Below are 15,161 nucleotides of genomic sequence, written 5' to 3' on the forward strand. Positions count from 1 at the left end.
GGACCGTATATAAGGGAGATGAGCGGGAGACTCGGGGCTGTTGCAGTGGGGGTCTCCGCCTGTCCAGGTGTGAGCACCTGGCTCCTTAATAAGGAAACAATCTCAAGACAAGTGCGTCGAAGTCGTCATTACACAAGTTACAAGTTTAAAACCTAACCCGCATCCACAAAACCATGGTAGTTGCGAATACTTGATGACTTCAGAACATAACCGTGGAAAATATAAAACTCAATGCCGATTCATGAATACCAAGGAGGGAGCATCATCGCAGCGATGTATCACCCCGCGGCTCCACCCCGCTACTCCTGACACAATCGTCTGGCTCAGCCAACTCGATGTAACATTACAGCTGCTTGCTCGACATCAACATCAAGAAGAACAAGACCACACAATTCCATACGCATTGCTCTCTTGTCAGTCTTGTCTGGACCACCGGTTCCACAGAGATGAGCATGCGACCGTGTTATATTATTCAGACCGCTAACTCAAAACGGAGTTGAACGTGTCGCCGTTTCAATCAGCCACCGCCATTGATATCCACACAGGGGGCAGCCTGCATCGGTGTTAATTTAGTCATTTTTTAAAATTGTAATTTAGTCATAGTCTCAATCTTGTCACTGATTAATTACCGGTGGAGTTTTAGTCCAGTCTCACTCCGTAGATTTGATTTGGTCGTTCTCAGAATTTTCGTCAATCCTTAGTTCATAAAGATGTCCAGACTGCTGCTGGTGTCACATGCTGTGAAAGCTGAGGTTCGCGGAGGTGGTAAATCGTGAGAAGTGGATTTTGTGAATCCTCGGTACAAAGGCTTCCTGCCGCTTAATAACAGCCTCTTAATGATATAACGGCGGAAAAAATACGGAACCGAGTGCAAAGAAGCATGGGGAGGTGCAATGCTCGGCATTCCCTTGAGAGACAGCGGCAGGAGAAACACACGGATTAGAGGACGTGCACGTAAATAAGGATAAAAAGTATTCGGTAGCTCCTCCACCGATGAGCATCGCCATCTCCATGCTGCTCCTGCTGCCACACGCTGTGAGGAGGTCCAGGCCTCACCGAGGTTGCGCGACGGTTTTGTCTGAGCGACCCCTCGCTCGCGCACACTCGCGCACGCGGGCGAGCGAGCGAGCGCATTCAGGCTTGTCGCGTCGCCTTTGAAGTTCTCGGGATAAATGGAAGTCCCGTAATCATTTAGCCACTCGTAGCAGCCCACGCTGACGGGCGACGCTCGGCCTCGGCAGGGCACGAGTGAAATGCACTCCGCGAATGCAGTGAGTTGCTGCTGCTGCTGCTGCTGCTCGATTGAGCTACGAGGCATTGGTGTTCTTTGTTCTTTCGGTAAAGTCACGTAGAAGGGAAGTAATAACTGAGGACGGCTGCTTGCGTCGTGGCCGAAACGTCGTGAGAATTATTTTATTATGTTTCATATTTATTATTTTATTACTTCCCTTCTACGTGACTTTACCGAAAGAACCAAGAAGATGAATCCCTGCAGTCACGAAAGCTTTATCGAAATTTGAGGCATTGGTGCTCATGTCATGCTCATGTCATGCTTACGGCCCTTGGCCAGTGGTGGAAATTTCGCAAACCGCTGTTTACTTTCCTGTAAAGTGGTGCTCATTGTATGAACCCTGGAGGGGGGGAGACGATGGGCTGAGTCACCCCCCAACCAGGATTCGAACTCGCAGCGTTCTGATTGCGAGCCGCTCGCTCTACCGCTGAGAACACACCTGGCCGGGTCAACTTGGCTTGCCAATTTATGAGCGGGTGGTGCAGCGGTTCGGGCAATGAGCTGCGCACCCAGCGACCCGAGTTCTATTCTTGGCCACGGCTAGCATCGGTGGTGAACGATATAAGAACTGGCTCTGCCCTCCCCATCCTCGCCAACCCACGCTGACCAACGCGCCGCACTGGCAATCAATATTTTTCTATTAATTGGTCCATCCTTGTATCTCTCCAATCCGGCATTTACGACGTGATTGATTTAGTGTGGAACATACAGATTGCATATTGATGTCTATAGTTATTGTTATAATTTTACTGCTCCAAAATATCCATTGGAAAAACAATATCCGTTGTTGTGCTGTACTTCAATGCTCTATTCTCCTCGCCTTCACCGACCCGCATTGATCGGTGCAGTGAAGTATGGTGAAAAAACCCACAAATACTCCCCCATACTGACATGGGTGGGGAGGTTCTCATCTTTGGGTGGATTGAGAATAGCTGAATTGTACTTTTAAAAATCTCATCACTGGTACATTTTTTTCTCCTTTCTCTCTTTTAGCACAAAAAAGTGCGTGTGTTATATATAATTAAGAGTAAAAAAAAATCAGCTCCTGCAGGTATATTTGTTTCCAACAAAGGTGCCTATTTCTCCCACCCGTGCTGGCAATTTACAACCTTCACCGGAACCCGTTAAAACAAGTTCACAGTCAAATCTCCACACCCCCAAACAACAACAAAGCACACGTTTAAGAGAAAATCGCACTGCTGCCGATATTTATCATCTTAACCCACGGGGGGGTGGTGGTGTGGTGGTGGTGCACTGCTGGAGAGGCGAGAGTTTGTGTGTGTGTGGGTTTGTACAACATCTCCGCTCTTTGGGGAAACTTCATCACGTTCTGGAAATAATTTGCAGTGAATTAGCCGAGGCTTTAATGAGCAAACACCGAAGCGCCATGTGAGCGCACTCCATTACGGGGGGGGGGCGGACGGGGAGGGTGGGGGGATTGGGGGGCTGGCAGGGCCCCACCGCTCACTTGGCCACTTTAGTCCCGCGCCTGCAGTTGCTATGTTCTGGGTTGCTTAGCCCTTCCTAGGCGCCCGCATGCGGTACAGGGGTGCCGCTTATGTGTTACTTTCTCCCCCCCCTCCTTTCTTCGTGCGAATCGCACGAGAGCTGTCCACGGGTGCCCAAAACGAATGCTTTCTATGTATGTATTAAGCATATACATACGGACCGATCGCGGGGGGGGGGGGGGGGTGCACGTTAGTGCCGCACTAACGTGCCCCGATTGCCTGGGAGAACGTCAACAACCCACCCACCTTAGTTGGAGACTCTTCAGCACAGAATGTGAAAGAAAAAAAAGTCACGCACATTATTTTCATTATTTATTTTGAGCACAAACGATCGGCTGGACTCAGCAGTGGAAGGGATTTGGGGGAGGTTTCCGTCACACACAACAAAACGACAGAGTTGCCCCTCTGAGCAGTGCGGTCGCTAATAGGGGTGCGCAGGCGGTGCAACTGCACTTGGGCACCACGGGTTTGACCGAAATCCGACAGGGGAAAGGGATGTGGAGGGGGGGTCCCATTTATTTCCTCGCAGAAGGGCCCATGCCAACAACGCTGCACAATCGGATACAGTCCTCAACGTCGTCCTCATCATCATCAGCCATGGTCAATATACTGCTGGATTACGGCCTCCTCCAAGCCGCCATGCAGGACCTCTCACTATCCTGCCATTGTAACATTGTGCTGTGTTGTGGGGTCGTCGTGTTGTGTAGTTTTGTTTGTGTCATTCTGTCGTCGTGTCGCTGTGACGTCATGTCGTTTCGTCGTGTCGTTTCGTTGTCTCGTGTCTTTGTGTCGTCATATCGTTGTGTCGCTGTGACGTCATTTCGTGTCGTTGTGTCGTTGTCTCCTGTGGTTGTGTCGTCATATCGTTGTGTCGCTGTGACGTCATTTCGTGTCGTTGTGTCGTCTCCTGTGGTTGTCATATCGTTGTGTAGCTGTGACGTCATTTCGTGTCGTTGTGTCGTTGTCTCCTGTCGTTGTGTCGTCATATCGTTGTGTCGCTGTGACGTCATTTCGTGTCGTTGTGTCGTTGTCTCCTGTGGTTGTGCCATGTCGTTGCGTCATCGTCTCGTGTCGTCATATCGAGTCGTGGTGCAGTTGTGCCATTGGGTCGGTGATGTTTTCGTGGGGCGTTATCGCGACGCGTTGTGTTTCTTTTGTGTACCTGTGGTTTTCTTTCATTGCTTTTACGTCTTCCAAACTCTGGAGCACTGAGCTCTGTATCTGGGGAAAAATACCCCTCCCCCCCCCCCCCACTGAAATACAAGCTCATGGATTATGTTCCGTGGGAATTTTTAGCGCAGGGTTGGGTTGTTTCCCCCCTCACCCCCCCCCCCCCCATTCTTTTTTCAGAAAATGAAATGATATATATGAAAAACAACGGTAGAACAATTGGAAGCTGTCAAGGAACTGCTGCGAAAATATGACACCCAGTCAAGATAATTTCATCCTTCAGCTCAATTTGCACTGCCTACCACTTAAAACAAGGCACCTCTGCTGCTCACGGTCACTACTGCAGTGCGTCTCATATCCGGCTCTACTTGGCAGTCCGAATGTGTACCGCAGCGTGCCTTAACAGGTGCTCGCTTACAGCACTTGCCTTCAGATAGACGCCCCCATATGCTCGCAGAGAGACCCATTGAGACCCATGGACTCCACGTGGAATCCTCCAACCGGTTGTCTCCGTTCGGCGTTTCGGGGATGATGTCGCTGTCAGAGACGCCGTTTCAATCCGCATCGTATTGTCATCGTATTGGCAATGGCGCAGCCCTGCAATTTCTGTCTCACGCCACTGCCGGCAGAAGGGCTTCGGCTTGAAGGAGCTCCACAGAGCCCCACCCCCTCTCAGGTGGTGCTGCTGTGATGAACCAGTTGGCACCCTCCAGGGCTTGCTCGCCGGTTCGATTTCCCGGTGTTCGCAGTTGAAACACGTGGGCACGTTTTGTTTGCTCCAGTCCGCCTCCCTCACCGCCGTCAGGCTGTCCACCCACGGTCAGTCGAACGGCAGGTCGTGTGCGGTGACCAGCATGGTAGAGTAGGCGAACATACCCTCTCTCTCGCTTCAGCGGAGACCCGTTTACCAGGAGTGGTATGAGCACAATTGCACGGCTGCACCTTTACCGACAACAAAGGGGGCCTGGTGATGAGAGGGTTCAGGTGAGGGAGAATTCAGGTGCTGAGGGACAATTCATCTGCCAGAGCATCTTACAAATTGATTTATTTTAACGTGCTTGCCCTGTCACGTTCAGTGACATGTTGATAGTTTTTGCCTGCGCTAATTGTGCGCGGGTGAAATTGTCTTCATGAACGAGGTCAGCTCAGATTGTTTCCCTCACAGGATTGCCTGTCTGCATCAAAAGCGAGTCCATTGATATTTCTCTTTTTTTTTTTTTGCCAGAGGGATTTTTTGTTGTTGCATTGGAATAAATCCAATTTAAAGCATACATATTTCATTCGAAAAAAAAAAAATCCACTAACAAATAGAAGCCAACGAAAATCTATCAAATTCATATGTATCGGGCCAATAGCGGCATTGACTTGTGTGCACGCGCGCGCTCGCGCGTGTGCGGTTTTCGCGTAGCTTAATATTGCATCGCGCAAAGCGATCCCTCCTGCCTCCGTGCCCATCGATTTAGCTCCCACACCGCAGCACGTGGTCCTCCCTGTAGCCGTGCAGCAGCAGCAGCAGCGCCGCTCCCATTTCGCTGCCGTTTAACTCCCGCCGTCGTCGCGCACGCGCGCGCAACAAAACCCACCTCTTTTATTTTTACGATCGACGTGGTGGCGTCGAAAATGTCCGGCGATAATTCCGGCAGAACGCCGGCGAAGCCGCCGGCGGTGGCAGCGACGGGGGCAGCGGCGGCGTCGTTGTCGTCGTCGTTAGGTGCGGTGTTCAGTTGGGGAAAAATGCGCACAAACTGATTGCGCGTTGCTGCGGGGCATTATGGGTAGACGCATATTACGACTACGAGCAGGACTCCGTGTGCAGTGTTGTGCGCCATGATGAGACCCAGACGGTGGAAGCCAGCCCACAATTTGTCAGTTCAACAGCGTTCATTCGGGGCAAGGCTGAACTCTGCTGATGAGTGTTTTGCCGGTACTGAATCAATACTGCTGAAATGATTCGCTCCCAGAAGACCATGGGGTGGATGGTTTGTGTAAAGAATACTTTCACAAATTTTGTTTACGTAGAGGGACGGATATGAGAAGGAGACATATTAATCTGCTAACCTATGTCCCTAGTTATGACTCAAGCACCCGAGCGTGGAGTGCAGCGTTGAGAGGTGAATGAGTGGGATCAGATGGGACTGTGGAATGTTTTTCATGCACCTGCTCTAGGGCAGACAACTTTAGAGATATTATGTAAATATCTATATACACAGTGTTAACTGCATCCAGTAATGGTATCACATCAAACACACACCACTGTTGGATGTATATTTTTTCATGAAAGTGGCGGAAAGTTATTTAACCTGTCTGTGCATTCTGTCTGTCACTCTCCCCCACCATTTTTTGTGCTTTCCTTCATCTCTTCTGTCCTGCTCCTCTTTCTATCTGGACCCCATTCTCTATCTCTCTCTTTGCGGTCCCCTACTTCCTTGCCTGTGCAACAGCAGCAGCAGCAGCAGCAACAGCAGCAGCAACAGCAGCAGCAGGCTTCGCGACGGGTGAAGTTCATGCTGGAGGATGGTGGCACCCGCCAAGAGTGCTGTGACTCATCACTGCAGAGTGTGGCAGACAGTGGCCTCGGAGATCCCGAGGCCACCACCACGGCGACCACCGCGGCCGTCAGCAGCGGCAGCGGCAGCGGCAGCAGCGCCAGCACGGCCAGCATGGCCAGCACCAGCGCCGTAGCCACGGGGGCCGGCATCCTCGGCGTCGCTGGGACAGCGGTGGGCCCGGCCGGGCCTGGCGGCGTCCTGGCTGGCGGGCTGTCCGCCGCGGGGGCGGCCAAGCTGCCGGGGTCTCAGCTGACGGCGCCGCTGCTCGCCGATTCCCACTACGAGCGCACGACGCCGGACGGATGCACCGGTGAGACCGATCACCACCCCGAAAACGGTACGGCACCGAGCTTCGAGCGCCCTTTGCTCACCGCATTCCTGACCACTCCGCGGGACAAACAGTTTACGTTTCGACCGCGCTTTATCATCGACTGTTTTTCTTTTCTGCCTTTTGTTTTGTTTTGTTCTTCATCGGTCGTTAAAAAGTGAGGCCGTGCGGTGTTTATAAATTCCGCCCTGCGAAAAAACCGAAGCGAGGTGCACAGTTCCAAGACAAAGTTGGCAGATGCAGGCCTGCAAGCCATCAGCTTGAGAGCAGGAGCCCTGGATTTATGGAAGGGGCAGGCACGAGGCCAGGTCTCGGCTCAGATCTATAAACCACGTGTGTAATCACTCCCGGGTAATGTACACAAACATTCACTTATTGTAAGTCTGATGCGCAGGCCATAGACTTGACATCCCCGTTTGTTTATAACCATCCGCAACAATTTGCCTCCATTGACCCGGGGGCCCGGAACAGACAGCGGTGAAGAGGGCCCTTGTGACCAGGTGTCCCCTTCCATCCCCCCAGGTCTGGCTTGCTTCAGTAACCACGCTTCAGACACCCAGCCCTGATCCCACAGCAGAGGGGGGGGGGGGGTGGGGGAATGGTGGTAGGCAGGGCCCTGCTAGCCCAGGTCTTCACAACCTCCACACGGAGTGCCCGGGAGGACTGCACCAAACCTCGTTAATCCGGGGGGCAACGTTTTTCGGCACCACGGGGAGTTCGTTTTCTCGCAGTGCGGTTGTTGGTGGCCCGAGTGATGTGCCCGGTCGTGGGGAATTAGTTTCGTGGAAGCAACACCCTGGCGATGCACAACAGACGCCCCCGTGGCCTGCGAACGCATTGTCAGAAAAGCCCTCGTCTGCTGGTCATTTCGCGAATAACAAATTCATCCTCTTTTTATTGTCGCCGATAAAAGCGGTTATTGCAAACCGATTTTCGAGCGTTCATAGAGGGAAAGCATTTTCTTTTCTTTCCCGCCCCCCCCCCCCTCGAATGAAAATCCATACGTGTGTCAGCTCCATGTGCTTCCCCATACCCCCCCCCCCTCACCCCACCCGCTATGCACCACGATCCGCCCCGGTGTGAGCAGAGCGAACGGTAACGTATCTCACTGCCCGCGGCTCGCATCGCGTTCCAAGCTTTGATTGTGCATCCTGGTGGTGGCGGCGGCGGCATCGTCGTCATCGTCGTGTGAGTTGGCGCGGGCGGCGCTGGTGCGGGTGATGAATGAAGTGGCGTGTGTCCCTGTGCTCGTTCTGTCGCTGCCTCCGTCCCACCCCTCTCCTCTCGTCTCACTGCGGTGGCGAGATGTTAACTCCCTTGCCTGGTATACAGGATGTCGTGGGTTTGATCCCGAACCTGACGCCTGCTGTATATTTGGAGTTTGCGTGGTCTCTCCCCCCGTGGTCTTGTGGATTTTTCTGCGCATTTTGAGTATTTGACTGACAAAAATTTCCATATTATAAACCACTTTGTTGAGCTATCATTTGTGGGCAGGTCACATCTGAAAAATAGATATATAGCTCAGTTTGCTATCTAAATATATATTTCTTATAATTTAGTCTCGCGTCTCCGCGTGCTGATGGCGCATTCAGCACTCATGCCACCTAATGGCGTCGCGTGAGGAGTTGATGTAGTAGTAATAGCAACACGTTACATTTATAAAGTACTTTTCTACTAGGTACTCAAAGCGCTTTCGATACAAAGACAAAGACTCACCGTATAAATAGGTTGTTGGGGCGAGTGCTGCTAGGCTGGCATGGCACACAAAAGGGTGGGTGGTCAGCACCACGCCTGGCCACCCTCTCCCTAGTGGCGATTTTTACGACACACCGTACCAGGTACTCATTTGAAGCTGAGCGCTTTCTCCACATGACACACACACACACACCGTCCGATCACAGCCACATGACCGCAGGCCTTCACACTGCTGTCCCTCCCGAGTCCCAGCAATCTGCCACCGCCCGGGGCAAAATGGCGCTTCCACGTTGCCCCCCCCCCCCGCACCCCCCCGCACAGCCAACTGCCGACGCTCTCCCCTCTCTGTAGCCCTCTACTCAGTGGGCTCCTCCGTCCAGCGAGGCCCCCTGTCGCGGTTGCATCGCCTTGCGCACACGACGGCGACGACGGCCGCCGACGCCGCTGTGTACGTCTCGCCTACAGGCCCCCCCCCCCCCCCATCGACGCCAATCACGCTCCCCCCAGACCCGCTTCGCGAAAACGCGGCGCGGCGAAGCGCGCGGTGGCGTCTCTTGCCCGGCGATGATGAAGCGCTCGAGGCCGCATTAGGGAAGTTGGCTAATGAGACGCTCGGCAGGGCTCTGTGGGACGCTGGCCGGGTCTGCGAGCTCGCACGGGTAATGACCGATTCGCCAGAGCACGGCCCAGGACATTACATCTGTTCAGCAGTTCGATGACGCTCGCACTTTTTAAATAAATCGCGGCAATTGCGACGGTGCTGATCTAGGAGTGTAATTTGGAGGCCTTTTTTCCGTCTAAAAAACTATTTATTACAAAGCAATTTTCCACCGTTACTATATTCCTGCCCCTACCACTTCCACCTTATGCCCCCCACCCCCCTCCCCCCATGCAATAACCTCTGGGTTGCTATTGAATGTTAATGTACACGCTTGGCCGGTGTGTAAGTTCTTAGTGCATCGGTCGCTGTGTATTCTACAGAGCCAATAGCTCTCTGATGTGTTTTTTGGGTTGTGCCGCGTTTTGAACATACGTGTTGTCCAACGTTTCGCTCCACGTGATGGGACCTTCTTCCGGAAACCGAACTCGGTCTGGTCCCTGAGGACTGAAACGTCGTACGTCATGATAAAAAAAAACGCAGTGCCACCCGAAAAGCACGACGGAGAGACGCAGAACGCAATCGCGAAAACGGAATTGGGATTGGTTTGATGTAAGGACGGGCGTGTGCACGGTGTTTGACAAAAAAAAATCTACATCTTCTGGTTTTCAATAAAATAATCATAATTATTATAATTTAACTTCTTACCATGGCCGTGAAAATGGCTGTCGGGTCTTGGGCGTAGGCACCCCGGCGGACAGCTGCCAATGAGCGACCCTCACCACCACCATCGTCACCATCGCTCCATTCGCTGTCATCGCTACCGTGACCCCCGCTGCTTGCCAATCATTTACGCGTCGCTGGCCGCTGAACGGCTCGTCGGGGTAACATCATTAATAGCGTCAAAAAAAGTAAACTCTCCTGCCTCACTTTTTCAACCGCATGGCTGATCAAAGTTTTCATCAAATTATGCCGATATTAAAGCTCTAGTGGAGGGCGAAGGATGGCGACGAGATAATTGCTCCGCCCGTGGAGTGGAATGCGGGCGTCCCGTCAATTGCTTTAATCCATCGCCACGAGAGCAGCTGGTGAGAGGACGTCAGTTCATGCGGTGCCAAAGGACGCTGCTTTCACAGAGCTCCTGCCAAGGTGCTGCCAACAATTACCATAAGGCTTCTGATACCGGGGACCGTGCCAATGCCTTTTCTAAATTTGATGATATATCTCTATTGTATCCGTATCCCTTTGCACGTCTTATCGGACGTTTATCAAAGCTTGCACGCATTGCCTTGTCCATCTTGTCTTTTATAATTAGCGGTCGGGCAGATTTAATGGTCAGTCTTGCATCGTTGGCAATTGGTAGCAACTTTGGAAAATTTCGGATGAATCTCCTTTGTGTTTTTTTTTTTGGCTGCACTAACAAACGGTGCATCGCTTCATCCGACTGTGCACCCATCCACTTGTGAAGGAGTCTGCCGATGAATGCAGCAGCTTGCGTTGAGCAGACAGCGAACAAACGGATCCTTTGCGATGACAATGTGTGATGCTGGCGCTAGCGCTCCGTGTCGACGCCACGTTTGGGTCGTGTAGGACTGTGAACGCAGGCACTCCACGTTCCGTTACTTCTCCACCCCGGTGGTGTTGCTGCTGGCCCATTGGGGGCCCTAAGCAGACAATTCTCTTTGGTTCCCCTTCCCCATTCCCCCATGCAATTAAATACAATCCTCGTGAGATGTCAGAACATATGCATGCATAAGACTGAGATGTAGTGGGTTTAAGAGAAGAGAAATGCAGTGAGAAATATTCATTGGCTTTTATGTTCATGGATTGTTTTATGTTGATTAGATAATTAATTGGTGCACCCTTCTTTAATACATCCAGAGGCCGCCTGCACTGCTTGGGTCACTGAGCTCTTGCTGGGCGTGCTCATGCAGTGCCCCCCCCTTGTTATCACACGGAACCGCGGCCTCAATTAAAAAGTGATTGTGAGTGAAATCCGCTTTATTTTACACTGGCAACAGAGGACAGATCAAATGGTAGCTACGCAACAGAGTGCAATTTATGTTCAAACATACTGCAATGGATGTGTCAGTCAGGCTGTAATCAGTCATAATGGGGTTCAGAGGAAAAAAAAAAGTATCTGTTAAAAATTATAAAATAAAATTGCGTACAATATACAGAGTACAGTCCACAGAGTGCAGTGCATTGATGGACTGTTCTTGTGTTCATATAAGAACAGTCCATCAATGCACTGCACTCTGTGGACTGTACTCTGTATATTGTACGCAATTTTATTTTATAAATTTTAACAGATACTTTTTTTTTGACGCCTTCCCTAAGCATTTTCAGAAACGGTCCATTTCTACAATCCAATACCGAACAAGCGAGGGGTGTTGTTTTTGGTGGTAAAAACCGGGCAAAGTTTAAAATAGCAATCCAGAAGTGTTTGGGTCTCCTGACACGTGCACAGGGTAGGGGTATGCTCCGATTTTTAGATTGATCTGAAAAAAATATATAAAATCAGGCGTAGATATGGAATTCAGGACTATTTGAAAACAAAAAATTCGGATTATTCCAGGAAAGGAAGTGAAGTCACAAATTAAACAATGCAACACATTTGCCGATAACACATCTTTACAAAAAAAACAAACATATATAAAATAGTCTTGGTTCTTTTGGTAAAGTCATGAAAAAAAAGTATTTCCCTTTACCGAAAGAACAAAGAATATGAATTCCTGCAGTCACAAAATGGCCTTCTTCATAGCGTGTAGATGAATATGACATCATCTCTGATGTTTTCCTCCCGAAAATGGTGTCACGCGGCGTCCAGTGACATCCTCTTCGTCACCCTAAAGACACAAAAACACAAAACGCAATGTGCTGTTAAGAAGGGCCATTGCCCGCAACATCGCCACTTCAAAATCTTTCGTCACAAAATATATATTGGTCAAAGTGCAGGCTCTGCAATCTCCTGCTCACGCCTTGTTGGCTCAAGGGCCTGCATTAGAGGGAGGCTGTATTTGTCCAACTCTTAGATGCCCACCAGACGTCTTGGAAGAGGTTGGGGTACCCACACTTTACCCCATCGCACACGACCTGTCAATTGATCTGTGGCGTAACCGATCCACACTGCTGGGTGGGCAGAGGTGGCGGGAGGGGAAATGTAAGAAACTTGCGCCACCGTTTCAGCAGAATCGCAAAGTGCAGTACGCTAACCCACGACTCCATGGGAGCTTTACCAAAGAAATAACGAAGAGAGCCGGCATTAAATCACGAGGGGGGGGGGGGGGCAGCAGTGGCGGTGGATGAGGTGCAGTGCTCCGGTACGCGTGACCGGGCCGGCAGGTCGTGAACCCCTGCTGCCAGGGGTCAGGCACGCACGGCGGGCGGAGGGGGGGGTCAGGGGGCCCGAAGCTCGTTACTGTGCGGAGCTGGCGCCGGGGATGAGAGGGATGCGGAGACCTCTGGAGGCCGGGGAGAGCACGGGGGGGGGGGGCGGGGGGGGCATCTTCCCGCAATCAGCAGAGCACATGGCCCAGTCAGGGGTGGCCAGGGCCTTTCGGCACGCACATATTCGGAGAGGGGCAATTCATTTAGGAAATGCAATTGATGACTTGTCGCTGAAGTAGCAACGATTACATGCACCACACACACACACAATATCTATATGCGTAATTACGTACAGTATTTTCTTTGACATGTATAGACATACGCAAAGACAAAGATCCCCTGTATGGCCTCAACAGACTGTTGCAGCGAGTACTGCAGGCACAATACACATTTGCAGGAACACGGAGAGAGAGAGTCGTACACAGGGTGAGTAGAAGACAGTTGAATATCCCCCGACCCAAAAATAAAATCAGCCGTTATATTACATTAGACCATTTATTTTTCAATGTTAAAGAAAACGTACAATTGTTTAAAATCACGAATTAGGCCCTGTGTGTGCATTTCAACGGAGTTACATTTATTATTTGCAGAACGAAAATGTATATGCACTCAACGAGTGACGTTTAACAATCGGTGTCCTCCAAACTGTTTACCTGTGTGTGCCACTGTGGCATTCCATTCGCATGAACGATGGGTTAGCTGGGTCCCTTCACGGTGGTTTGTGATTCTTGTGGGCTTCGTGCGGGGGAAGTGGGGGGTGAGCTCAAATATTCGGAGACTGCCCGTCGTTGTGGGCAGCACTCGTGGGAAGGGAAGCAGCATTAGGAGGCCGTGGCTTTTTCCCGCTGATGCCTCCCGCAAAGCCGCAACCGTCAGCCCACGTCAGAAAAAGGGTGGCTTTCGTTTCGCTCCGTGTGTGGTTGTTTCCATCCTTCTGAGACAGTCCATCTTGCCGGCCTGTCTCTGTCTGTCTCTGTTAATCACTTATTATTCCTGTTTGGGTTTTTATTTGTGATGCACAAAACCACCGATGAATAGTCGTCTTGTCCTTTTCTGGCCTCCTCCTTCTATTTGGGGCGCCATGGTGACGCGATGTTAACTCCCTTGCCTGGTATACAGGAGGTAGAACCCAATGCTGACGCCTGTATATTTTGAGTTTTCGTGTTCTCCCCGTAGTTGCTTGGATTTCTTTTACCGCTTTTTCATTCCACATTTAGGAACATGCATTTAAAATATTTGGCTGCTATGAATTTCCACATAATAAGCTACTTCGTTGAGTTATAATTTGTGGCCAGGTCGCTTCTGAAAAAGAGTTATGTAGCTCAGTGGGCCTTAGCTGGTAAAATAAAAGGAGTTTTAGTTTAGAGTTTATATTTCTGAATACATACTTTACAGAAATTCTGGACGGATTTTTGGGTCGTGTCGCGTTGGTGAAACATGTGTCGTGCACTCTCCTCCACCCGACACTGCCAATTAGTAAATTTGTCACGTGATGTGCAAATGTGCCAATTCATTCCAGTTTGTGCACACCGGTGAATCGGAGGGCGAGCGGCCCCATCTGAGACAATCTGGGTTCAGACATTTCGCTGCCTAGGAGGGTGTACTATCCACATTTTAGTCATGCTATCTGACCTTATTACAAATCATAACATTGGTCACCAGATCCTACGTGTTAAATTTACATTGCACATGAATACAAATAATTTGACATTCATTTTTTATGTCTTGACATTGAGCTTCGGCTTAATTTGTCGAGCAAACTTAAATGCAAATCAATGAAAACTGAACATCGCCCGCGACAATACAGCTCTGTCCGCCGTGGGAATCTTCACAAGCGGAGGGGCAGGTGATGATGTATAAGATGTGTGGCGCGCTCCGGTCACGTACATCATCCGCCATTACACCGTATAAATGGTCCCCCGCTTGCCCCAAAACTGATCATAAATCCATTGTGTGAGCCTGCTGCCGTTAAAGAGTCCGCCAAATTTGGTGAGTGTGTCGTTCTTTATCAGCCTTGTTTGCGCCCGAGCCCAGAGAGCAGTGCATTTCATAATTTTATTGCCAGTTTCCCGCCTCCCCACACCCCTACCCCCCCCCTCTAAAAAAGAAATAATAAAAGCCCCGTCGTCTTCCCCCGGAGGAGGTGAGATTAATGGTTGACGCTTTACGGTTGCTCAAAAGAATCCGGCACGCGACGCAGTCCGAGCGAGGAAGTGGCTTGCGCCAACAAGAGTGCAGGCGCGGGAATAGCAATGCGGTGGTAATTCAGTCAGCGGTTTATTTCATTTTATTTATCACAGTCCCAGTCGAGTTTGGCGATGACAGCCCGTGGAGTTTTAGTCGAGTCTGAGTCTGCGGATTTAATTTCAGTCATTCTCTTAGTGTCGTACACTCAAGCTGTCAAACGCTTTTGCCAGACACTCTAAGTTATTAAATGTTAGTGTGAGTTGCGTACGAGTCTCCTCTTTCAACCTCCCCACCCCACCCCACCTTCTTATTGTCAATGTATTCAATCAGTAAACTCAGTAAATATTTCGATACACATACAAAGGCCAATGGCCATGTTTAGTCTTTCTCGGAGAACCACGCTCCCCTATAGCGCTACTAAATTATGATCTCAGTCTGTGTCTTC

General features: G+C 50.6%; 1 protein-coding gene across 2 annotated transcripts in view; it reads left to right on the forward strand.

Moving 5' to 3' along the window:
• Window positions 1–15,161, forward strand: part of LOC144723995 (protocadherin-9-like) — a 132,745-nt gene that overhangs the window by 58,457 nt on the left and 59,127 nt on the right. For both annotated transcript variants that reach the window (XM_078602815.1, XM_078602816.1), the window contains exon 3: window positions 6,414–6,855. In XM_078602815.1, the coding sequence (XP_078458941.1) occupies window positions 6,414–6,855 (442 nt within the window). The remainder of the gene's footprint in view (window positions 1–6,413; window positions 6,856–15,161) is intronic.

This window comes from Lampetra planeri, chromosome 19, assembly GCF_965212315.1.
Source record: "Lampetra planeri chromosome 19, kcLamPlan1.2.h2, whole genome shotgun sequence".
In the NCBI taxonomy this organism is placed as follows: domain Eukaryota; kingdom Metazoa; phylum Chordata; class Hyperoartia; order Petromyzontiformes; family Petromyzontidae; genus Lampetra; species Lampetra planeri.